The sequence below is a fragment of the Nerophis ophidion genome, linkage group LG23, assembly GCF_033978795.1.
Source record: "Nerophis ophidion isolate RoL-2023_Sa linkage group LG23, RoL_Noph_v1.0, whole genome shotgun sequence".
Lineage (NCBI taxonomy): Eukaryota > Metazoa > Chordata > Actinopteri > Syngnathiformes > Syngnathidae > Nerophis > Nerophis ophidion.
Genome location: NC_084633.1, coordinates 37,385,797 through 37,413,548, shown reverse-complemented (window position 1 = coordinate 37,413,548; position 27,752 = coordinate 37,385,797). Strand labels below are relative to the sequence as shown.

The window sequence follows — 27,752 nt, the reverse complement described above, 5'->3', positions numbered from 1 at the left end:
TTCATCTACCGGGATGGTATCAATATGATATAATGCATCTATATACTGATATTTCTATTGATATGTCATAAATATCAATAATGATATGTAAACAAGGCAGGATGATCAGCAGTGACGGTGTTGAAGCACCTGAGGACAACATAACAGACGTGTAGAGGACTGCTACAAATACCTCAGGATCCCACAGACCCATGGCAACCACCAGGAGGTCAGACACAGATCCTCAAGATCCAGCTGAACATGATGCCCTGCCAGTTATCACATAGCCACACAGGATGCTGGAACAGATGCCAATAGTTATCATCATATACGTATGTGTGTGTGTGTATGTATGTATATATATATATATATATATATATGTGTGTGTAGCATATGTGTATATGTATATACATATCTAGTCTATATATATATTCATGTGTGTGTGTGTATATATATTTATATTATATGTGTATATGAAGATACATATCCAGTCTATATACAGTGGGGCAAAAAAGTATTTAGTCAGCCAGCGATTGTGCAAGTTCTCCCACTTAAAATAATGACAGAGGTCTGTAATTTTCATCATAGGTACACTTCAACTGTGAGAGACAGAATGTGGGAAAAAAAATCCAGGAATTCACATTATAGGAGTTTTAAATAATTTATTTGTAAATTATGGTGGAAAATAAGTATTTGGTCAACCATTCAAAGCTCTCACTGATGGAAGGAGGTTTTGGCTCAAAATTTCACAATACATGGCCCCATTCATTCTTTCCTTAACACGGATCAATCGTCCTGTCCCCTTAGCAGAAAAACAGCCCCAAAGCATGATGTTTCCACCCCCATGCTTCACAGTAGGTCTGGTGTTCTTGGGAAACCAACTCAGTATTCTTCTTCCTCCAAACACGACGAGTTGAGTTTATACCAAAAAGTTCTGTTTTGGTTTCATCTGACCACATGACATTCTCCCAATCCTCTGCTGTATCATCCATGTATCCATTTTGATATAAACTCGACTCGTCGTGTTTGGAGGAAGAAGAATACTGAGTTGCATCCCAAGAACACCATACCTACTGTGAAGCATTGGGGTGGAAACATCATGCTTTGGGGCTGTTTTTCTGCTAAGGGGACAGGACGATTGATCCGTGTTAAGGAAAGAATGAATGGGGCCATGTATCATGACATTTTGAGACAAAACCTCCTTCCATCAGTGAGAGCTTTGAATGGTTGACCAAATACTTATTTTCCACCATAATTTACAAATAAATTCTTTAAAATTTGTACAATGTGAATTCCTGGATTTTTTTTTCATATTCTGTCTCTCACAGTTGAAATGTACCTATGATGAAAATTACAGACCTCTGTCATCATTTTAAGTAGGAGAACTTGCACAATCGCTGGCTGACTAAATACTTTTTTGCCCCACAGTATACATATGATCTATAGAAGTAGATATATTTTATGTATGTATATATATATATATATATATAGTCTACATATGTATATATATACATTGATAGAGACATAGATATATATGTCATATATCAATCTATATGGCTCTATATCACTATATCTATTGGCATCTGTTCCAGCATCCTGTGGGGGTATGTCATAAATGGCAGTGCATCATGTTCAGCTGGATCTTCAGGATCTGCCTAACCTTCTGCAGGTGTTTGGCTGTGTCTGACCTCCTGCTGGTTGCCATGGGTCTGTGGGCTCCTGATGTATTTGTAGCAGTCCTCTACACGTCTGTTACATTGCCCTCAGGTGCTTCAACACCTTCACTTATGATCATCTTACCTTGATGGATTGAGAAAGAATGGAGACATTGTAATCCTACGAGCAATGCTCATTGGTCCATATCAACAAGAACACATGCATGACGTCAGATTTCATGTTTATTGAAGGTCAGTTCACCAGCAGGATGTGTTCCACTACTTAATTGAAGCTGCTTCGAAAGTTCTCTGAGGTGCCGACCTCTTTCATGATGGTCACGACACGTGAAGTGGTAGTTCTGCCAAAACAAAACAAGGACTTTACACACGTTTGCTTCTTGGTGATTTCATGTTGCTTTCCTGAGCCTGGTCACCTGGCACTCTCGCCGTCCAGCAGCCGGCGGTACTCAACAATCTCTAGCTCCAGTCGGGTCTTGATGTCCAGAAGCTCACCAAATTGCACCTTTTGGTTCTCCAGTTCTGCTCTCAGCTGAGTTAGTTGCCCCTCCAGGATCCCTACTTGCCTCTGGTAGCCTAGCAATATGTTGGCGTAGCGACCACGTGTCTCAGCCAGTGTTCCCTCCAGTGCACCTTTCTGTACCACCAGACCCAAACATATTTGACCAAAGTTAGAAGAAACACTGAATGTCACATGTTCAAAGTGAAGGCTTTTGCGGGATCACCTGGCTGATCTCCGCCTGCAGTTGGATCTCCAGGGTCTGCACGGTTCTTCGCAATTCTCCGATCTCAGACTTGGACGTTTGCAGTGTCGTGGTGCTCGTCACCACGTCCTTGTTGAGCTCGGCCATCTTGACAAGACAGGACAACTTGATAAGATCTAGATAATTTTGGCGAGCCAGCAGGTGCCACCATAGAGCTGAGCTCGGCCAATCTGTGAAGACTTTTCACACTCACCTTAGCCTGGAACCAGTTTTCCAAGTCTCTTTGGTTTCTTGAGGCGACGTTCTCGTAATGTTCTCTGATTCCGGCCAAGACGGCAGAGAGATCTTCCTGAGGGGCAGCATCCACCTCCACGTCGACCTGGCCGCCCAACTGCGCTCGAACGGCGCGCAGATCCTGTGGGCGCTGACGTTTAGGACTGCGTTTTGTCGAGCATTCAATGTTCTGCTGCTGCTCACCTCCTCATGGTTCCTCTTCATGTAGGTCAGCTCCTCCCTCAACCCTTCCACCTGCATTTCCAGGTCGGTGCGACTCTGGGTCAGCTCGTCTAAAACCGGCTTCAGCCCGGCCATGTCGGCCTCAACGGATCGGCGCATTGCAACTTCATTGTCGCACCTGAACGTCATCACAACAATCTACAAAACGTCTTTCAGTCACAATCTAGTTCGGCCGTTTGAGGCGTTACTCACTTGACACGAAAGTCGTCGGCCGCCAGCCTGGCGTTGTCGATGCTAAGGATCATTGCAGCTTTTGCACGAGCGCCATTTTGAATCTAAGTGGAAACAAAGGCGGATCTTAGCGGTTTGACAATGTCAGCCTTTCGGTGTGATCTCACCTCTTCTTGCAGGCTTTTGATCCGAACAAAGAAGGCGGTCCAGTCATGCTCAGCTGGCCCTATTTTGCTCGCCAAGAAGTTTCTAATCTTCAGCTCCAGCTCGCTGTTTGCTTCTTCCAGCCTACGTACCTTCTCCAGGTAGGATCCTAGCCGGGAGTTAAGGTTCTGCATAGTGAACTTCTCGTTGGCAGAGACGGCCGTTTCGTTGGCGAGGTTGAAGCCGCCACCTTTGACCATGGAGACGCGTACCCCAGAGCCACCGGCGCCACCGTAGACGCTGCCGGCGCCCAGGTTGCTGACACGGGAGGACATAGTGTAGCTGCGGCTGGAGAAGGAGGCCATGCTGATGTGGTCTGTGTGGGAGAGACTGAAAATATGCTGGCACCACACATCCTTTTAAACCTCTGATTGAGGGTGGGGTCCAAAAGAAAGTCCTGAGGCCAGAAAATGTACAGGTAGGTGCAGCAGGTCGGGTGGGTTCTCGCTATACACACTTTGTGGCTGTGGGCGACGCCTCCAAGACACCTAAAGGCTGCCTGACATTTTTGAAGTGTGCAGCTTATGCCTGCAAGGGACGATGCTAATGATGAACAACCAGGCAGCTGTGTTATTCAACAACAATTTCTTGCTCAAAAGCACGTAACGGTCTTCCCTTCACCAATTTCCTTTTTAACAGAGAAGACGCCTGGAAACAAATCTGCTTTTGGAGCTAAGACTTGAAACACAGGATGTTCCTGATGTTGGACTCCTGCCTTTTAACAGAAGTTCCAGCAAAGACAAACAAAGATGACCCGAGGAGCGAAGGTTGCCATGACAACAGATCTTGGTAAGGTAAGCAAAATTCATCTTAAACATGGAGGAGGTGGACGTGGCCTAATTAAGCAGGTACGAATAGTCCAAGAAACCAAGAAGATAACGAATTCCTCTGGTGGGCGTCGACACCTAAAGGTCAGCTGTCACTCATAACTCTTTCCTCCTTTCTTTCGCTCTTCTTAGGAAACTTTCTTGGACACCTGTCAGCTTTGTTTGATTGACAGGTTGTGACCCCGCCCTCACCGCGAACCAGTTTGTTAGCCTGAAGCACAACGGCTTACCGAAGAGTAGTATTTCAGCGTACTGTCCAGTACAAAGTATTTCATGTGTTCTATTGTCATGAGTAGAGGTGGGAAGATCATAGAGTTTTAGATGCATCACAATTTGGACATGACTAAGCACTGGATTAGTAAATGTCAATAATCGATGTATATCAATTCTGACTGCAGTGAGACACCTCAACGAAAGATGCCACCACCTCTTTTATTTTAGGGCACTTAGGTTCCAGTTTTGCTCACATTTTCAATAATTAAATACATGTGATAGGAATTTCTTATTACAAATGCACTGTTTTTAAAAGTTGTGGTGATAAACGCTTATTAAGTGAAGTGAAAAGAAATGTATAACTGCATCAATATATTCCCAGAGCCCAAAAAGAGTCTGCGGGCTATAGAGCGTTTTCTATTGGGGCTCCAGTATTCTGGAATGTTCTTGCAGTAACAGTTAGAGATGCTACCTCAGTAGAAACATTTAAGTCCCATCTTAAAAGTCATTTGTATACTCTAGCCCAAGGGTAGGGAACCTATGGCTCTAGAGCCAGATGTGACTCTTTTGATGACTGCATCTGGCTCTCGGATAAATCTGAGCTGACATTGCTTAACAGGATAAGTAATGAATAATTCCACTTGTATTCACAGTGTTAAAAACAACGTTAAAAAAATAAAACATTGTCATTAATTTTTATGTTCAAGAAGTTGTGTTAATGGTAAGAAGTAATTTATTTATTATTGGTTAGTGTGGGGCTTGCCCTCCTGGGGTTCTTCAGACCACCAAGAGCCTGTTTTAGGGTTACAATATTGTTTTATTTTATTTTTCTCAGTTGCTTTACAGCAATTGTCTTTTTCTCTTTCGTCCTCACTTGCGCTCTGGCTCCAGCCCCAACTCTGTCTCTCCTCCTGGCTGCTGCTTATAACAGAGCGACAGGTGATGAGATAAAAAGGCCCAGGTGGGCCGTCTACGCACCAGTCGCTGATTTCGAGGCCGTTCCTGGCAACATCCCGCTTTGCTGCAGGCCCGCAGGCCACGCCCCCGCCACAGTTAGCTTCAGAATAACAATGTTATTACAAAGAATAAGAGACCTATTATACTCTGGAAATGTTGGTCTCACTTAAAAATGCACGCATTTAGTTCTGTTCAGTGTTAAAAAAAAAATATTATATGGCTCTTAGGGAAATACATTTTAAAATATTTGGCTTCTTGGCTCTCTCAGCCAAAAAGGTTCCCGACCCCCGCTCTAGCCTTTAATTAGACCCCTTTTTAGACCAGTTGATCTGCCGTTTCTTGGGGGGGGGGGGGGGGGGGGGCAGTCCAGAGTCAGGACCCAGGGTGGACCACTCGCCTGTGCATCGGTTGGGGACATAACTGCGCTGCTGCCCCGTCTTCACTTGGGATGGTGTCCTGCTGCCCCCACCCCACTATGGACTGGACTCTCACTATTATGTTAGATCCACTATGGACTGGACTTTCACAATAATATGTTAGACCCACTCGACGTCCGTTGCTTTCGGTCTCCCCTGGGGGGGGGGTTGTCCACATATTCGGTCCTCTCCAAGGTTTCTCATAGTCATTCACATCAACGTCCCACTGGGGTGAGTTTTTCCTTGCCTGTATGTGGGCTCTGTACCGCGGATGTCGTTGTGGCTTGTGCAGCCCTTTGAGACACTTGTGGTTTAGGGCTATATAAATAAACATTGATTGATTGATTGATAAATTATATATATGAATGAGGTAAATTCCCTCGACTTGGTCTATTGAAAAGTAGCCCGCCTGCAGAATAAGTCTGTGCACCCCTGATATACATAAATTAAAGATGCATCAATAATCAATTTTTCATGGAATCGTAGCTCCTGAATCGTAATCGTAATGGAATCGTGAGATGCCCAAAGATTCCTCTCTCTAGTCATGCGAATACTTAAGTGCATTCTAACTCGCAGATAAAAGTCTGCTTACAGCTTAACCAACGAGGTCCACTCTTCTGCCAATAAAAGCCAACACCAACAATACTCCATTTACATGTGGTGACTTGAATATTCAATCAATCAATCAATGTTTACTTATATAGCCCTAAATCACTAGTGTCTCAAAGGGCTGCACAAACCACCACGACATCCTCGGTAGGCCCACATAAGGGCAAGGAAAACTCACACCCAGTGGGACATATTAACAGGGTATATTGTTCTTATAAGCGCTAACGCAGACAAACTATTTATAGCGGCGTCGTGATCACTTCCTGTGTGCCTTTGTTTACATCATCGACTGATAAGCTGCTTCCTCACTTATTTGCTCATATATCTTCATTCTAGGTCATAAATCATGCCACTCACCTGGATAGTAGAAGGATGAGGACTTACTTTGACAAGTTGGTACACCTTGACAGCCAACTAAATGGCGAGGATTACATGAAAAGACGCTTGGTCCAACCCCCCCTTTTCTTGGTAGGGATTGTGGGTCATTCTTCATCTAAATGGGACTACATCAACATCCTAGCAGTTGACATCCTAAAGGCAGCAGACATTGTACAGTAAGTGATATTTTATTATGTTTGTTGGCTCTCATAGTCTACAGTGAGTAATCAGTGATGTTGGAAAAAACAGCAAACGTGAGGAGTTTGACACATACATATATACATATACTATTGCAAGCGTGTGTGTGTGTGTGTGTGTGTGTATATATATATATATATATATATATATATACACACACACACACATACAGTCCATATATACATATACTCGTGTGTGTATATATGTGTGCATACATATGGATATATTTACACATCCATATACTTGTGTGTGTGTGTACATATGTATATATCTACATATACATATACTCGTGTGTGTGTGTATATACATATGTGTATACATATGTATATATCTACATATACATACTCATGTGTGTGTAAACATGTATATATACACACATAAACTTGTGTATATATATGTGTATATATATATATATGTGTGTGTGTGTGTGTGTACATATGTATATATATATACATATACTCGTGTGTGTATATACATGTGTGTGTATACAGTACATATGTATATATACACATAAACTTGTGTGTGTATATATATGTGTGTGTGTGTGTGTGTGTGTACATATGTATAAATATACTCGTGTGTGTGTGTGTATACATATGTATATATACACACAAAGTTGTGTGTGTGTATATATACAAACCCTGTTTCCATATGAGTTGGGAAATTGTGTTAGATGTAAATATAAACGGAATACAATGATTGGCAAATCCTTTTCAACCCATTTTCAATTGAATGCACTACAAAGACAAAATATTTGATGTTAAAACTGATAAACTTTATTTTTTTTGCAAATAATAATTACCGTATTTCTTTGAATTGCCTTAGGGCTTATAGTATGCGCCTGCCTTGAATTACTGCCGGGTCAAACTCGCTTAGTATTACCGCCTGGTCAAACTCCTGACATCACGAGTGACACTTTCCCTGTCATCATTTTCAAAATGGAGGAGGCTGATTTCAGTACCGGTAATTTGAAATCGCATAAAGGGAAGAAGATTAAGAACTATTAAGTAGGATTTAAGGTCCAAGCTTACATCACACTCAAATTTGTATTGCATACCTTTGGTTAGTGCAGGAGTGAGAAGAGGTTTTAAAATAATAAGCGCATGCATACTTTTACATCACCTTTTCTTTTAACAACACTCAATAAACGTTTGGGAACTGAGGAAACTAATTGTTGAAGCTTTGAAAGTGGAATTATTTCCCATTCTTGTTTTATGTAGAGCTTCAGTCGTTCCAACAGCCCGGGGTCTCCGCTGTCGTATTTTACGCTTCATAATGCGCCACACGTTTTTGATGGGAGACAGGTCTGGACTGCAGGCGGGCCAGGAAAGTACCAGCACTCTTTTTTTATGAAGCCACGCTGTTGTAACATGTGCTGAATGTGGCTTGGCCATGTTTTGTTGAAATAAGCAGGGGCGTCCATGAAAAAGATGGCACTTAGATGGCAGCATATGTTGTTCCAAAACCTGTATGTACCTTTCAGCATTAATGGTGCCTTCACAGATGTGTAAGTTACCCATGCCTTGGGCACTAATGCACCCCCATACCATCACACATGCTGGCTTTTCAACTTTGCGTCGATAACACTCTGGATGGTTTGCTTCCCCTTTGGTCCGTATGACACAATGTCGAATATTTCTAAAAACTATTTGAAATGTGGACTCGTCAGACCACAGAACAGTTTTCCACTTGGCATTAGTCCATCTTAGAAGAGCTCGGGCCCAGTGAAGCGTTTCTGGGTGTTGTTGATAAATGAATTTGGCTTTGCATAGTAGAGTTTTAACTTGTACTTACAGATGTAGCGACCAACTGTAGTTACTGACAGTGGTTTTCTGAAGTGTTCTTGAGTCCATGTGGTGATATTCTTTACACACTGATGTGGCTTTGTGATGCAGTAGCGCCTGAGGGATCCAAGGTGTATAATATCATGGCTTACGTGCACTGATTTCTCCACATTCTCTGAACCTTTTGATGATATTACAGAGCGTGGATGTTGAAATCCCTAAATTTCTTGCAATAGCTGCTTGGGGAATGTTGTTCTTCAACAATTTGCTCAGGCATTTGTTGACAAAGTGGTGACCCTCGCCCCTGTCCTGGTTTGTGAATGAGTGAGCATTTCATGGAAGCTGCTTTTATAGCCAATCATGGCACCCACCTGTTCCCAATTAGCCTGTTCACCTGTGGCATGTTCCAAATAAGTCTTTGATTAGCATTCCTCAACTTTCTCAGTCTTTTTGGGCACTTGTGCCATCTTTTTTGAAACATGTTGCAGCCATCAAATTTCAAATGAGCTAATATTTGCAGGAAATACCAAAGTTTGTCAGTGTGAAGATGAAATATCTTGTCTTTGCAGTCAATTCAATTGAATATAAGTTGAAAAGGATTTGTTGTATTCTCTTTTTATTTACCTTTTACACAACCTGACAACTTCACTCCTTTTGTAGTTTGTAGTACTACACGATATGTAACGCACTTATTACTGCACACTACACACGCTTTATACAGCATTTGGTTCACAATTTACTCTTAAGTTTGGCGTACATTGAAGATACAAAAAACACATTGTGGAGTTGTAAATTCTCAGAATGTTTAGGTGTGTGAAAATACTTTGTTCCAAAGTGAACAGCAATCAGCCTGCGAGAAAAGAGGGCGGTGTCGCCCAAACAGGTTCTGACCACCATTCTTGTGTGGTAGACTTCACTAAATAAAATCAACGTTTAGATGTAGAATATTACAAACAAGTCCATGTCAGAAAAGCAACACATTTAGCTGAGCTGCAGCAATTTCGTAGTCAAGAATGATCAGCAGCAGCTTGTGGATGGCTACCAAAAGCGCCTTATTGCAGTGAAACTTGCCAAGGGACATGTAAGCACATATTAACATTGCTGTATGTATACTTTTGACCCATTTTCAGTAGAGCCATAATAAATTCATAAAAGAAGCAAACTTCATGAATGTTTTTGTGACCAATAAGTATGTGCTCCAATCACTACATCACAAAAAATAAGAGTTGTAAAAATTATTGGAAACTCAAGACAGCCATGACATCATGTTCTTTACAAGTGTATCTACACTTTTGACCACCTCTGTGTATCATATGTATATGTAATATATGCACTCTATATATCATGTGTATATGTAATATATGCACTCTATATATCATGTGTATATGTAATATATGCACTCTATATATCATGTGTATATGTAATATATGCACTCTATACATCATGCGTATATGTAATATATGCACTCTATATATCATGTGTATATGTAATATATTCACTCTATATATCATGTGTATATGTGATATATATTCACTCTATATATCATGTGTATATGTAATATATGCACTATATATATCATGTGTATATGTAATATATGCACTATATATATCATGTGTATATGTAATATATTCACTCTATATATCATGTGTATATGTAATATATGCACTCTATATATCATGTGTATATGTAATATATGCACTCTATATATCATGTGTATATGTAATATATGCACTCTATATATCATGTGTATATGTAATATATGCACTATATATATCATATGTATATGTAATATATGCACTCTATATATCATGTGTATATGTAATATATGCACTATATATATCATGCGTATATGTAATATATGCACTATATATATCATATGTATATGTAATATATGCACTCTATATATCATGTGTATATGTAATATATGCACTATATATATCATGCGTATATGTAATATATGCACTCTATATATCATGTGTATATGTAATATATTCACTCTATATATCATGTGTATATGTAATATATTCACTCTATATATCATTTGTATATGTAATATATGCACTATATATATCATGTGTATATGTAATATATTCACTCTATATATCATGTGTATATGTAATATATGCACTCTATATACAGTATCATGTGTATATGTAATATATGCACTCTATATATCATGCGTATATGTAATATATGCACTCTATATATCATGTGTATATGTAATATATGCACTCTATACATCATGCGTATATGTAATATATGCACTCTATATATCATGCGTATATGTAATATATGCACTCTATATATCATGTGTATATGTAATACATGCACTCTATATATCATGCGTATATGTAATATATGCACTCTATATATCATGTGTATATGTAATACATGCACTCTATATATCATGCGTATATGTAATATATGCACTCTATATATCATGTGTATATGTAATATATGCACTCTATATATCATGCGTATATGTAATATATGCACTCTATACATCATGCGTATATGTAATATATGCACTCTATATATCATGCGTATATGTAATATATGCACTCTATATATCATGTGTATATGTAATACATGCACTCTATATATCATGTGTATATGTAATATATGCACTATATATATCATGTGTATATGTAATACATGCACTCTATATATCATGCGTATATGTAATATATGCACTCTATATATCATGTGTATATGTAATATATGCACTCTATATATCATGCGTATATGTAATATATGCACTCTATACATCATGCGTATATGTAATATATGCACTCTATATATCATGCGTATATGTAATATATGCACTCTATATATCATGTGTATATGTAATACATGCACTCTATATATCATGTGTATATGTAATATATGCACTATATATATCATGTGTATGTAATATATGCACTCTATATATCATGTGTATATGTAATATATGCACTCTATATATCATGTGTATATGTAATATATGCACTCTATATAACGTGTATATGTAATATATGCACTCTATATAACATGTGTATATGTAATACATGCACTCTATATATCATGTGTATATGTAATATATGCACTCTATATATCATGTGTATATGTAATATATGCACTCTATATATCATGTGTATATGTAATATATGCACTCTATATATCATGTGTATATGTAATATATGCACTATATATCATGTGTATATGTAATATATGCACTCTATATATCATGTGTATATGTAATATATGCACTCTATATATCATGTGTATATGTAATATATGCACTCTATATATCATGTGTATATGTAATATATGCACTCTATATATCATGTGTATATGTAATATATGCACTCTATATATCATGTGTATATGTAATATATGCACTCTATATATCATGTGTATATGTAATATATGCACTCTATATATCATGTGTATATGTAATACATGCACTATATATATCATGTGTATATGTAATATATGCAGTATATAAGATGAACATATTGTAAATGTATTTGATATCCTGTAGATGTGTGCGTGCGTGTTTGAGGTTTGTAAAAACGTTTCACTTATTGAGGAACGTGTTAGTGGTTTGTGTGTCGCTGATTGCCACGTGTGTTAGCTTGTTGCGGTGATTTGCTCTGTGTGTGCGTGCGTGCGTGATTGACACTTTGTGTTCACACTAAAAGCCACACTGACACACAACTATCATGTACAAACCCCGTTTTCATATGAGTTGGGAAATTGTGTTAGATGTAAATACAAACAGAATACAATGATTTGCGAATCATTTTCAACCCATATTCAGTTGAATATGCTACAAACACAACATATTTGATGTTCAAACTGATAAACTTTTTTTTTTTTTAGCAAATAATCATTCACTTTAAAATTTGATTCCAGCAACACATGACAAAGAAGTCGGGAAAGGTGGCAATAAATACTGATAAAGTTGAGGAATGCTCATCAAACACTTATATGGAACATCCCACATGTGTGCAGGCTAATTGGGAACAGTTGGGTGCCATGATTGGGTATAAAAACAGCTTCCATGAAATGCTACGTAATTCACAAACAAGGATGGGGCGAGGGTCACCACTTTGTAAGCAAATTGTCGAACAGTTTTAGAACATTTCTCAACGAGCTATTGCAAGGAATTTAGGGATTTTACCATCTACGGTCCGTAAAATCATCAAAATGTTCAGAGAATCTGGAGACATCACTGCACGTAAGCGATGATATTACGGACTTTTGATCCCTCAGGCGGTACTGCATCAAAAACCGACATCAGTGCGTAAAGGATATCACTACATGGGCTCAGGAACACTTCATAAAACCACTGTCAGTAACTACGGTTGGTCGCTACATCTGTAAGTGCAAGTTAAAACTCTACTATGCAAAGCCAAACCCATTGATCAACAATATCTTGAAACGCCGCCGGCTTGGCTGAGCTCGAGCTCATCTAAGATGGACTGATGCAAAGTGGAAAGGTGTTCTGTGGTCTGATGAGTCCACATTTCAAATTATATTTGGAAACAGAGGACGTGGGGTCCTCCAGAACAAAGAGGAAAATAACCATTCGGATTGTTATAGGCGCAAAGTTGAAAAGCCAGCATGTGTGATGGTATGGGGGTGTATTAGTGCCCAAGGCATGGGTAACTTACACATCTGTGAAGGTACCATTAACGCTGAAAGATACATACAGGTTTTGGAGCAACATATGTTGTCATCCAAGCAACGTTATCATCGCCCCTGCTTATTTCAGCAAGACAAGTGTTACAACAGTGTGGCTTCGTAAAAAAAAGAGTGCGGGTACTTTCCTGGCCCACCTGCTGTACAGACCTGTCACCCATGGAAAATGTGTGGCGCATTATGAAGCGTAAAATACGACAGCGGAGACCCCGGACTGTTGAACGACTGAAGCTCTACATATGAATGAATGGTTTATTTTGAGTCATGCAAACAAAACAAAAGAATGACATAAAATACAAAAGAAATATATATATACACATTATATTTACACCTACATTGTAAACAGTACATGTGACTAATCTTTTGTAGATGTCAAGATTGGGTCAAAAGGGAGTGGGAAGAAGTAAGCTTATTAGGTCGCACTCCTATACATATACAATGTATAATACAATAAAATATATAGTATAATTGAATTCAGTGGTAGCTGCGTAAAACAAGAATGGGAAAGAATTCCACTTTCAAAGCTTCATCAATTAGTTTTCTCAGTTCCCAAATGTTTATTGAGTGTTGTTAAAAGAAAAGGTGATGTAAAACAGTGGTGAACATGCCCTTTCCCAACTACTTTGGCACGTGTTGCAGCCATGAAATTCAAAGTTAATTATTATTTGCAAAAAAAAGTAAAGTTTGAGTTTGAACATCAAATATCTTGTCTTTGTAGTGCATTCATAGCAGAATAGCATCAGTCAATGCAGCCGCTTGCTGTGGTGTGCACGCCTTCCTTTGTTCCAAGTCTCTAATGCTGGCTTGTTTCTTTCTGAAATGAGAGAAACCATATTATGAATGTACATAGTAGCATCATTTACATGTAACTCAATACATACCCAGTTGATTTAATCAATAATTTCTGACGTAAAAGACAAATATGCCACCACATTAAAAAAAACAGCTAAATTAAATAAATGGACATTGGAGTTGCAGAATACACCAATAACAACATAGAAATGTAAGTCAACAGATCAAAACTGGATCAGATATAGTACACGTTTCTCTTCTGATTATAAAGGATTCACTTTAGGCTACCTCTGAATAACAGCTTGATATATTCCAGCACCTTCATAACGTTTAGTTATACTAAATCGTCACTCAAGTCTAAATAGATTTATATAGTTTTATTGGGCCCGGCTACATTGATCCATTATCAAACCAACCTGAGATATTGCTGTCCGTTACGTTTATACGTGCGTTTTCTCTCTGAAAATGGAGTCAAATGTGCCGGAGACACATTATCAGTCCCGCGTTGCAACAAAGACATAACGTTAACGTTACTCACAAAAAAAGCTGAACTTATGAATGAATGCCTGTTGCGACTCAAAACAACACAGAAAATGAAGTCACCGCACTCTCCAAAAAGTTCCTAACACTCTGAAAGTTAATACACAACAGTTGCTGCTGCGCTTTCTTAAAAGAAATCTCCTCGTTAACAAAAGATTAAAAACACACAAAGACGGACACAACGGATCAATATTCTCAGACTATGGACTTAAAAAATTTACGTACCGTGAGTTCTCTTCATCCATGGCTCCAACATGCTTCCTGTTCAGGTGCTGCCGAAGCAATGTTGAAGCAATGTTGTCCTTCCGTGCCACGCGACATCCATGCTGCACGTTTTGCAGGAAATGTCTTCTTTGAAGTCTTTAAAGTAAAGTGTTCCGACACTTTGGACGACTTATGTCGTACACTTTTCTCAATTAAAGCAATAACCTTGATATGTTTCTCCGCTGAACTATTTGTACTGTTTCCCTCCGCCCTTTTTCAAACCTTTCCCACAAAGGAGACAGCGTGGTCACGTGAGCTGCACATGACACATCATTGGCTGGTTCACTGCCACCACATGAGACTGTTTTTGTAATTATTTTTAATTATTGTTTTTCAGCTGTTTGTAAATGTTGCAGTTTATAAATAAAGGTTTAGGTGGGGAAAAAAAATATTGTCAATCTTGTTTGGTGTGGCTTCACAGCGTGGCGCATATTACTAAGAGTGTTAACATTGTTTATATCACAACCATTAGTGTACTCTGTGTCACCCATTATGCCTTGCGGTCGTGTGCGTGTTGCTGCGGAAGCCACACACATGTTGCTGGACTTTCAAGCAGATCGTACATGCTGTAGAGGGCGACAAAGTCAATGACTTCATAGCACGCCCTAATACTTATTATCTGACTGCCGGTAGTCATTCTAGAGATTATTAGCGTCTCCTATTGTCTTCTTCGCTTTATGACACGGGTCTTAAATGGCTCTTTGAATGGCAAAGGATACCGATCTCAGAACCATGTCTATCAAATATTTCCGGATGATTCAACCGCCACCCGCCCGAATCTAATTAAAATCTATTTTTTCGTCATGTCACCCGCCCGACCCGCGGTTTATCCGCGGACTCCGCGGATGAGACTGCAAACCGCGCATCTCTAATATAAATATATGTATATATATATATATATATATATATATATATATATATATATATATATACACACACACATACATACATACACAGTGGTGGTCAAAAGTGTAGATATACTTGTAAAGAACATGATGTCATGGCTGTCTTGAGTTTCCAATCATTTCTGCAACTTTTATTTTTTTGTGATGTAGTGATTGGAGCACATACTTGTTGCTCACAAAAACATTCATGAAGTTTGCTTCTTTTATGGATTTATTATGGCTCTACTGAAAATGGGTCAAAAGTATACATACAGCAATGTTAATATGTGCTTACATGTCCCTTGGCAAGTTTCACTGCAATAAGGCGCTTTTGGTAGCCATCCACAAGCTTCTGCTTACATTTTTCACCACAAAATTGCTGCAGTTCAGCTGAATGTGTTGTTTTTCTGACATGGACTTGTTTCTTCAGCATTAACCTACTCAGTGGCCTAGTTGTTAGAGTGTCCGCACTGAGGTTGTGAGTTCAAACCCTGGCCGAGTCATACCAAAGACTATAAAAATGGGAGCCATTACCTCCCTGCTTGGCACTCAGCATCAAGGCTTGGAATTGAGGGTTAAATCACCAAAAAATTATTCCCGGGCGCGGCCACCACTGCTGCCCACTGCTTCCCTCACCTCCCAGGTGGTGATCAAGGGTGATGGGTTAAATGCAGAGAATAATTTCGCCACACCTTAGTGTGTGTGTGACAATCACTGGAACTTTAACTTTAACGTCCACACGTTTAAGTCAGGACTTTGGGAAGGCCATTCTAAAACCTTCATTCTAGCCTGATTTAGCCATTCCTTTACCACTTTTGAGGTGTGTTTGGGGTCATTGTCCTGTTGGAACACCCAACTGCGCTCAAGACCCAACCTCCGGGCTGATGATTTTAGCTTGTCCTGAAGAATTTGGAACTAATCCTCCTTTTTCATTGTCCCATTTAAAGCACCAGTTCCATTGCCAGCAAAACAGGCCCAGAGCATAATACTACCACCACCATGCTTAACGGTAGGTGTGTTGTTCCTGGGATTAAAGGCCTCACCTTTTCTCCTCCAAACATATCTCATCTGACATCACATGGACAAAGATAAGACCTTCTGGAGAAAAGTTCTGTGCTCAGATGAAACAAAAATGGAGCTGTTTGGCCACAATACCCAGCAATATCATTTCCATGAGAGTCTTGAATTCGACGGGGACGAGGTTTGAGGAAGTCTCTCTGGTGTAGTACCTGTGAGCATCACTTAGTCTGGTGAAATAGTTGGACAGGTACTTGGGGACACTTTCTCTGAGTATTTTCAATACCAGGCACATTGCCATTTGGTGTACTCTTTCTTCAACTCTGTAAGCCATCACAAGTTGATAAAGTGGGCTTGAGTTAGGTGAGTCCTGTATGGGAGGTTGAGCAGGAGTCTCACCAGTTTTTAGTGGCTTGGGGATAGTGGTGAAGCATGAGGTGCAGGCTTGGTCCAAATGACAGTGTATGAGGGCACCGGCAAGGGCCTTAAGTGTGTCTCTGTTGATAAATGCACAAATCTACTTGTATTGTTGATCTCGGTGATTGCTTTTAATGCCATTTTTTCACCCGAGAGAGTGTTGTCCAATATACAAGCCAGGTCAATGACCTTGTCTTTGCTGCTGATTATGCTATCACCTGCTTTAATCGTAAGGCCTGGGGATTTAGTTAGGTTGTGCTTGGACCCAAATAGGATGGACTCTGTTTTACCCAGGTGTAGTGAGAGATTGTTATTGGAAAGCCGGAGACAGAGATGACCTCCGAGGCCAGGATGGCAGAATGGTGCACCAACAGGAACACATTGTTGTTATATGCTGATTTCATGTGGTTCATGTTAATCAAGAATGGCAATGGTCCCAGACTGCTCCCTCGGGGGACATCGCAGCTCACCTTGAGGGGAGAGGACAGTGATCCGTTCACCTGTTCTCTATCCTCAGGGTAAGATTTCATCCAGTTTGTGGCTGCTCTGTCAAAAGCTCAACTTGTTTAACAGCTTTGAGTGGTTAACTGTGTGGAACGACCAGCATAACCATTCCACAGTACTTACCCATGTCCATCTCTCGCCTGATTTAGTCACTTAGCTGCGGAAGGCATATGTCGCTGGAATGGCATTTTCTCAATCCTGATTGAAATTTGAGTAGGAGCTGGCGATTCGATAGATAATGATCTATTTGCTCATATATGAACCTCTCTATAACATTTGAGATGGAGCAAAGGATGGAAACAGGGTGGTAGTTTGTTTCCTTTTTTATACAGAGGTGATATTCTCACCAGCTTGAATTGTTGTGGGACATGACACTGGGACCAGACAAAGAGCAGCTGGAAGACCTCTATGGAAAGTCCGGTTAAAGGACCCAGATTTCCCTTGCTCGGACGAGGCTCACCGGGGCCCTGCCTCTGGGAGCAGGCCTAAAGCCTGTCTTCAGGACCGTTTAATAAGTTCAATAAATGTAATGAGCTAATAAGTTCAATAAATATAATGAGCCCAATAAGTTTAATAAGTTCAATAAATGTAATGAGCCTAATAAGTTTAATAAATGTAATGAGCCCAATAAGTTTAATAAGTTCAATAAATGTAATGACCCCAAAAAGTTTAATAAACCTAATCGATGCAATAAGTTTATTAAGTCATTTCAAAAAGTGATTTGTAGAATGGCAGACGTTCACTCGTAGATCCAGGGTTGGCCACAGGGGGCATAGTCCAGCAGCTCGTTGGCCTTGAACCACAAGTCGATCTCCCGCTTGGCGTTTTCCACTGTGTCACTGCCATGAATGATGTTCCTGTAGGTCATGTGACCAAACACACCTTCCATCAAATATATCATCATCATCATCATCACAATAATGAGTTCATTTATTACATGATAGTCATACACAAACCTTTTTTCTACTAACTCGAAATGTGTGACACTAGGAGCCATCATTCATTTACTCATGGACGCTGGTAATCTACATTTATGAATAATATTAATCGTTAACACCTTGATGGTGGTGGTAATCTACATTTATTAATAATATTAATAATAACACCTTGATGGTGGTGGTAATCTACATTTATTAATAATATTAATAATAACACCTTGATGGTGGTGGTAATCTACATTTATTAATAATATTAATAATAACACCTTGATGGTGGTGGTAATCTACATTTATTAAAATTATTAATAATAACACCTTGATGGTGGTGGTAATCTACATTTATTAATAATATTAATAATAACACCTTGATGGTGGTGGTAATCTACATTTATTAAAATTATTAATAATAACACCTTGATGGTGGTGGTAATCTACATTTAATGTTAATAATCAACACGTTGATGGTGGTGGTAATCTGCATTTATTAATAATATTAATAATAACACCTTGATGGTGGTGGTAATCTGCATGTGTTAATAATATTAATACCTTATGGTGGTGGTAATCTACATTTATTAATAATATTAATAATACCTTGATGGTGGCGGTATTCTACATTTATTATTAATTCAAGTTAAAGTCAATCAATCAATCAATGTTCATTTATATAGCCCTAAATCACTAGTGTCTCAAAGGACTGCACAAACCACAACACAAACCACTACGACATCCTCGGTAGGCCCACGTAAGGGCAAGGAAAACTGACAAAGTACCAATGATCGTCAAGCACCTTGATAATGGTAAGATACATTTATTAATAATTAACACATTGATGGTGGTAATCTACATTTATTAATGATAATTAACACCTTGATGGTGGTAATCTACATTTGTTAATTATCAACACCTTGATGGTGGTAATCTACATTTATTAATAATTGACACATTGATTGTGGTAATCTACATTTATTAATAATATTAATAATTAACACATTGATGGTGGTAATCTACATTCATAAATAATTTACACATTGATGCTTGTAAGATACATTTATTAATAACACCACCTTGATGGTGGTAAGATACAGTTATTAATAATAATAACACCTTGATGGTGGTAAGCTACATTTATTAATAATGATAACACCTTGATGGTGGTAAGCTACATTTATTAATAATAATCAACACCCCGATGGTGGTAAGCCACATTTATTAATAAAAACACTTTGATGGTGGTAAGCTACATGTATTAATAACAACACCTTAATGGTGGTAAGATACATTAGTAATGATCAACATCTTAATGTGGTAAGCTACATTTATTAATAACACATTGATTTTGCTAATCTACATTTATTAATAATATTACTAATTAACACATTGAGGGTGGTAATTTAAATGTACTAATAATAATAATTAACATCTTGATGGTGGTAATCTACATTTATTTATAATTAACATTGTGATGTGTAATCTACATTTATCAATAATTAACACTTTGATTGTTGTAAGCTACATTTATTAATAACACCACCTTGATGGTGGTAAGCTACTGTACATTTACTAATGATAATCAAGACCTTGATGGTGGTAAGGTACATTTATTAATAATAATAATAACACCTTGATGGTGGTAAGATACATATATTAATCATAATAATAACACCTTGATGGTGGTAAGCTACTTTTATTAATAATAATCAACACCTTTATGGTGGTAAGATACATTTATTAATAATAACACCTTGATGGTGGTAATCTACATTAATCAATAATTTACACAATGATGGTTGTAAGCTACATTTATTAATAACACCACATTGATGTTCGTAAGCTACATTTATTAATGATAATCAAGACCTTGATGGTGGTAAGCTACATTTATTAATAATAATCAACACCTTTATGGTGGTAAGATACATTTATTAATAATAACACCTTGATGGTGGTAATCTACATTAATCAATAATTTACACAATGATGGTTGTAAGCTACATTTATTAATAATAACACCACATTGATGTTCGTAAGCTACATTTATTAATGATAATCAAGACCTTGATGGTGGTAAGCTACATTTATTAATTGTTGCGATCCGCTACTTGGATCACCACATATGGTTTATACTTCCAGTTGTTGTATCACTGTTGTTCTACACCCTTCCTGTTTAGTCAGTCACCATAGTTGCTCATTGATCCCACCTGCTAATCACGGTTTCTGCACACCTGTCACTTTTTGATTACTCCCCTATTTAAGCCCGTCCCTTTTCGTTATTCTTTCTGGGACTCTAATTTGCCTTCGAGCAACATTCACGACTGTCTACTACCCGTATGTATTTTCTCGCTAGCTCTTACGCTAAGCCACTCGATATTCCAGCTTTCATGCTGAATGTTTTTTGTTTACTCTTTTGTGTGCTTCGTGCCAAGTATAGTTTTTGTATTTTCTATTCCTAGCTTTCATGCTAGCGCCCTTGGTTTATTTTTGTCCGTTAGCTCCAGTGTTTTTGTTCATAGTCTATTTTTGTTGAGTTTAATAAATCATTTAAACTTACCGTTGCTATGTTCATGCCGACGCATCCACGAAGGGACCAATTTGGCATCACTATGCCAACCAGTCGTAACATTAATAATAATAATAAGAACACCTTGATGGTGGTAAGCTACATTTATTATTAATAATCAACACCTTGATGGTGGTGAGCTACATTTATTAAAAATAATAATAACACTTTGATTGTGGTAAGATGCATTTATTAATAACAATCAACACCTTAATGGTGGTAAGCTACATTTATTAATAATTAACACATTGATTGTGGTAATCTACATTTATTAATAATATTAATAATTAACACATTGAGGGTGATAATTTACATGTATTAATAATAATTATTAACATCTTGATGGTGGTAATCTACATGTATTAATAATTAACACAGTGATGGTGTAATCTACATTTATCAATAATTAACACTTTGATGGTCGTAAGCTACATTTATTAATAACACCACCTTGATGGTGGTAAGCTACATTTACTAATGATAATCAAGACCTTGATGGTGGTAAGCTACATTTATTAATAATAATAATAACACCTTGATGGTGGTAAGCTGCATTTATTAATAATAACACCTTGATGGTGGTAAGCCACATTTGTTAAAAATAATAACACCTTGATGGTGGTAAACTACATTTATTAATAATAATAATAACACCTTGATGGTGGTAAGCTACATTTATTAATAATTAACAGTTTGATGGTTGTAAGCTACAATTATTAATAATAACACCACCTTCATAGTGGTAAGCTACATTTATTAATAATAATAATAACAACACCTTCATGGTGGTAAGATGCATTTATTAATACCAATCAAGACCTTGATGGTAGTAAGCTATAATTGTTAATAATAATAATACTAACACCTTAATGGTGGTAAGCTACATTTATGAGTTATAATAACACCTTGATAGTGGTAATCTACATTTATTAATAATGATCAACATCTTGATGGTTGTAATCTACATTTATTAATAATTAACACATAGATTGTGGTAGTCTACATTTATTAATAATGTTAATAATTAACACATTGAGGGTGGTAATTTACATGTATTAATAATACTAATTATTAACATCTTGATGGTGGTAGTCTACATTGATCAAATATTAACACTTTGATAGTCGTAAGCTACATTTATTAATAACACCACTTTGATGGTGGTAAGCTACATTTACTAATGATAATCAAGACCTTGATGGTGGTAAGCTACATTTATTAATAATAATCAACACTTTGATGGTGGTAAGATACATTTATTAATAATAATAATAATAACACCTTGATGGTGGTAAACTATATTTATTAATAACAATCAACACCTTAATGGTAATAAGCTACATTTATTAATAATTAACACATTGGTTGTGGTAATCTACATTTATTAATAATATTAATAACACATTGAGGGTGGTCATTTACATTTATTGATAATAAGTAACATTTTGATGTTGGTAATCTACATTTATTAAAATTAACACCTTGATGGTTGTAAGGTACATTTATTAATAGTAACACCACCTTGATGGTGGTAAGCTACATTTATTATAGGTTAAGACAATTGAGGGTGTCAAGCTACATTTATTAATAATAATAATAACACCTGGATTGTGGTAAGCTGCATTTATTAATAATAATAATAATAATGATAACACCTTGATGGTGGTAAGCTACATTTGTTTAAAATAATAACACCTTGATGGTGGTAAACTCCATTTATTAATAATAATAATAATAACACCTTGATGGTGGTAAGCTAAATGTATTAATAATTAACAGTTTGATGGTTGTAACCTACATTTATTAATAATAACACCACCGTGATGGTGGTAAGCTACATTTATTAATAATAATCAAGACCTTGATGGTGGTAAGCTACATTTATTAACAATAATAATAACAACACCTTCATGGTGGTACGATACATTTATTAATAACAATCAAGACCTTAATGGTGGTAAGCTACATTTATTAATTATATAAACATCTTGATGGTGGTAATTTACATTTATTAATAATTAACACATTGATTGTGGTAATCTACATTCATTAATAATAATAATTAACACATTGAGGGTGGTCATTTACATTTATTATTAATAATTAACATCTTGATGCTGGTAATCTACATGTATTAATAATTAACACCTTAATGGTGGTAAGCTACATTTATTAATTATATAAACATCTTGATGGTGGTAATTTACATTTATTAATAATTAACACATTGATTGTGGTAATCTACATTTATTAATAATATTAATAATTAACACATTGATTGTGGTAATCTACATTCATTAATAATAATAATTAACACATTGAGGGTGGTCATTTACATTTATTATTAATAATTAACATCTTGATGCTGGTAATCTACATGTATTAATAATTAACACTTTGATGGTTGTAAGCTACATTTATTAATGATAACACCACCTTGATGGTGGTAAGCTACATTTATTAATGATAATCAAGACCTTGCGGGTGGTAAGCTACATTTATTAATAATAACACCTTGATGGTGGTAAGATGCATTAATTAATAATAATAATAATACCTTGATTCTGGTAGGCTACATTTGTTAAAAATAATAACACCTTGATGGTGGTAAACTACATTTATTAATAATATTAATATACACAATGTTAGTGGTAATCTTATATACACAATCTACATGTGGAGTCATACCTGCTGTAGGTTAAAGTGACAGAAATGTTTTGACCAGCAAACATTATTCATATTTATACACTAACATACTATTAATTTTGATATTTTGCCCAAGGACACAACAGCAGTGACTAGCATGGCAGAAGCTGGATTCAAACCAGTAAACCTCAAGTTGGCAGCTGAGCCCCGCCCCCAACGTGATTGACTGCTATCCGCTAACGAGTGGTCACACCTGCCGATGTCGATGCAGAAGTCTCCTCGGATGCTTCCTGGTTTGGAGTCGGCCGGGTTGGTCTCTCCCAGCATCATCCTGGCCATCTTGACAATGCCCCGCCCCTCCCACACCTGCAGCATCAGGGGACGTCATCACGTGACATCATCGGGGGACACCATCATGTGACATCAAGTGACACCATCGGGGGACGTCATGACATGACATCATCAGGTGAAATCATGACGTGACATCGCGTGACACCAAGTGACATCATGACGTCACATCAAGTGACACCATCAGGGGACGTCATGACATGTCATCATCAGGTGACATCATGACGTGATATCGCGTGACACCATCAAGTGACATCATGACGTCACATCAAGTGCACCATCAGGGGACGTCATGACATGTCATCATCAGGTGACATCATGACGTGATATCGCGTGACACCATCAAGTGACGTCATGACGTGACATCAAGTGACACCATCAGGGGACGTCATGACATGACATCATCAGGTGAAATCAAGTGACACCATCAGGGGATGTCATGACATGACATCAGGTGACATCATGACGTGACATCGCGTGACACCATCAAGTGACGTCATGACGTGACATCAAGTGACACCATCAGGGGACGTCATGACATGTCATCATCAGGTGACATCATGACGTGATATCGCGCGACACCATCAAGTGACGTCATGACGTGACATCAAGTGACACCATCAGGGGATGTCATGACATGACATCATCAGGTGAAATCAAGTGACACCATCAGGGGATGTCATGACATGACATCAGGTGACATCATGACGTGACATCGCGTGACACCATCAAGTGACGTCATGACGTGACATCAAGTGACACCATCAGGGGATGTCATGACATGACATCATCAGGTGACATCATCAGGTCACATGGTGACACCATCAGGTGACGTCGTGACATCATGAGGTGTCAGAAAAAGAAGTGGTTACCATGGCGAAGACGGGTCCGGATGACATGTATTTGCAGAGCGCGGCGTAGAAGGGCGTGTCCTTCAGGTCCAAATAATGTGTCTTCATGTGGTCTTCTGACGCCTGAAACATAAACACACCCCCTTTTGCCATCATGGCGGCCGTGTCGGACAGTTGCCATGGTTACCTGCATGAACTTTGCAGCAAGCAGCTTGAAGCCTCTCTGCTCGAAGCGCTTGATGATGTCACCGCACAAACCTCTCTGGACGCCATCGGGCTTCACGGCGATGAAGGTGCGCTCCATGTCAGTGGTGGGCGGGGCCAGCTGTGTGACGCAATACAAGAACATTTGGAAGCTGACACCCCACCCCACACCTGTTGATGCTAACTTTGGCGTCAGCTGCTTGTGGATCATGTGACGTGAGCCACCCCACCCCACCCCCGCTACTGCTCGCTCCTTTAAAGCAACAATATGTCATTACCACCACTTGATGACTTGTCATAAAATCACTGAATTCAGGGCAGGGAGGAGGACAAGGAGAAAATGTGAAGAAGAAAAAGATGTGAAAAAGGAGAAGGAGAAAAAGAAAAGAAAGAAAAGGAGAAGAAGAGAAATAACAGGAAAAGAGGAAGAAGACAAATAAAAGGAAAAGGGGAAGAAGGAAGGAGAAAAGGAAGAAGAGACGGAAAAGAATAGAAATGGAAGGAGGAGAAGAAGAAGAAACTTACATGATGTAGAAGAAGTCACATTGTGGTCACTACAGAGTGCTGACTATTTAAGAGGGGGCCGACCTGCTCTCTGATTGGCTGACTGTGTGGTCATGTGGTCAAGGTTGACGATGAGACGGCCTTTCAAGGCATACATGATGGTCACCATGGCAACTAAAGGCCTTCCTTGGCAGTCGTGACTCCGCCCCAAATAAAATTCAACCAACCAATCAAAGTTTATTTATATAGCCCTTAATCTCCACTGTCTCAAAGGGCTGCACAAGTCTCAACCACATCATCTGACACACATAGTTCTACATAGGATAAATCATCTAGCACACATGGATCTACATAGGATAGATCATCGACAGAGATAGAACTATATAGGATAGATCATCTGACACATAGATCTACATAGGATAGATAATCAGACACATAGATCTACATAGGATAGATCATCTGACACACATCTACATAGGATAGATAATCAGACACATAGATCTACATAGGATGGATCATCTGACACACATAGATCTACATAGGATAGATCATCTGACACACATCTACATAGGATAGATAATCAGACACATAGATCTACATAGGATGGATCATCTGACACACATGGATCTACATAGGATAAATCATCTAGCACACATGGATCTACATAGGATAGATCATCCGACACACATAGAACTATATAGGATAGATCATCTGACACATAGATCTACATAGGATAGATAATCAGACACATAGATCTACATAGGATGGATCATCTGACACACATAGATCTACATAGGATAAATCATCTAGCACACATGGATCTACATAGGATAGATCATCCGACACACATAGAACTGTATAGGATAGATCATCTGACACATAGATCTACATAGGATAGATAATCAGACACATAGATCTACATAGGATGGATCATCTGACACATAGATCTACATAGGATAAATCATCTAGCACACATGGATCTACATAGGATAGCTCATCCGACACATAGGACTATATAGGATAGGTCATCTGACACATAGATCTACATAGGATAGATAATAGACACATAGATCTACGTAGGATGGATCATCCGACACACATAGATCTACATAGGATAAATCATCTAGCACACATAGATCTACATAGGATAGATCATCCGACACACATAAAACTATATAGGATAGATCATCTGACACATAGATCTACATAGGATAGATAATCAGACACATAGATCTACATAGGACGGATCATCTGACACACATAGATCTACATAGGATAAATCATCTAGCACACATAGATCTACATAGGATAGATCATCCGACACACATAGAACTATATAGGATAGATCATCTGACACATAGATCTACATAGGATAGATAATCAGACACATAGATCTACATAGGATGGATCATCTGACACACATAGATCTACATAGGATAAATCATCTAGCACACAGATCTACATGGGATAGATCATCTGACACACATAGAACTATATAGGATAGATCATCTGACACATAGATCTACATAGGATAGATAATCAGACACATAGATCTACATAGGATAGATCATCTGACACACATAGATCCACAAGGATAAATCATCTAGCACACATAGATCTACATAGGATAGCTAATCTGACACACATAGATCTACATAGGATAAATCATCTAGCACACATAGATCTACATAGGATAGATCATCCGACACACATAGAACTATATAGGATAGATCATCTGACACATAGATCTACATAGGATAGATAATCAGACACATAGATCTACATAGGATGGATCATCTGACACACATAGATCTACATAGGATAAATCATCTAGCACACAGATCTACATGGGATAGATCATCTGACACACATAGAACTATATAGGATAGATAATCAGACACATAGATCTACATAGGATAGATCATCTGACACACATAGATCCACAAGGATAAATCATCTAGCACACAT

General features: G+C 38.0%; 2 protein-coding genes and 1 long non-coding RNA gene across 4 annotated transcripts; 1 reads left to right on the top strand and 2 right to left on the bottom strand.

The window, feature by feature from the left end:
* Nucleotides 1–1,747: 1,747 nt before the first annotated feature.
* On the top strand, nucleotides 1,748–25,390 carry LOC133541180 (uncharacterized). 2 transcript variants are annotated; one of them, XR_009803804.1, is made up of 3 exons: nucleotides 1,748–4,041; nucleotides 6,606–6,823; nucleotides 24,014–25,390. It is a non-coding gene; the product is annotated as an uncharacterized LOC133541180 (long non-coding RNA). The 2 variants fall into 2 exon arrangements; XR_009803803.1 differs by lacking the exon at nucleotides 1,748–4,041 and having other exon boundaries at nucleotides 6,418–6,823.
* On the bottom strand, nucleotides 1,866–4,364 carry LOC133541178 (keratin, type I cytoskeletal 13-like). The gene is made up of 7 exons (XM_061884307.1): nucleotides 3,211–4,364; nucleotides 3,065–3,147; nucleotides 2,834–2,990; nucleotides 2,610–2,771; nucleotides 2,378–2,503; nucleotides 2,069–2,289; nucleotides 1,866–1,993 (listed from the first exon to the last, which is right to left on the bottom strand). Exons 1-7 carry the CDS (start codon nucleotides 3,550–3,552, stop codon nucleotides 1,918–1,920), a joined length of 1,167 nt encoding a protein of 388 aa, XP_061740291.1. The 5' UTR covers nucleotides 3,553–4,364; the 3' UTR covers nucleotides 1,866–1,917.
* On the bottom strand, nucleotides 18,416–25,947 carry LOC133541179 (nucleoside diphosphate kinase B-like). The gene is made up of 5 exons (XM_061884308.1): nucleotides 25,806–25,947; nucleotides 25,264–25,401; nucleotides 25,098–25,199; nucleotides 24,131–24,243; nucleotides 18,416–18,590 (listed from the first exon to the last, which is right to left on the bottom strand). The coding sequence occupies exons 2-5, from the start codon at nucleotides 25,378–25,380 to the stop codon at nucleotides 18,473–18,475; spliced, it is 450 nt and encodes a 149-aa protein (XP_061740292.1). The 5' UTR covers nucleotides 25,381–25,401; nucleotides 25,806–25,947; the 3' UTR covers nucleotides 18,416–18,472.
* Nucleotides 25,948–27,752: the final 1,805 nt, after the last annotated feature.

Excerpts from the sequence above, each read along its gene's own strand:
- LOC133541178 (XM_061884307.1), bottom strand. The coding sequence starts at position 3,552 with ATGGCCTCCTTCTCCAGCCGCAGCTACACTATGTCCTCCCGTGTCAGC. Across the intron at positions 3,148-3,210 it reads TCAAAAGCCTGCAAGAAGAG|ATTCAAAATGGCGCTCGTGC; the intron begins GTGAGATCACAC and ends GTTTCCACTTAG. Across the intron at positions 1,994-2,068 it reads CTGGACGGCGAGAGTGCCAG|AACTACCACTTCACGTGTCG; the intron begins GTGACCAGGCTC and ends TTGTTTTGGCAG.
- LOC133541179 (XM_061884308.1), bottom strand. The coding sequence starts at position 25,380 with ATGGAGCGCACCTTCATCGCCGTGAAGCCCGATGGCGTCCAGAGAGGT. Across the intron at positions 25,200-25,263 it reads TTGCTGCAAAGTTCATGCAG|GCGTCAGAAGACCACATGAA; the intron begins GTAACCATGGCA and ends TTTATGTTTCAG. Across the intron at positions 18,591-24,130 it reads TTCTGCATCGACATCGGCAG|GAACATCATTCATGGCAGTG; the intron begins GTGTGACCACTC and ends CATGACCTACAG.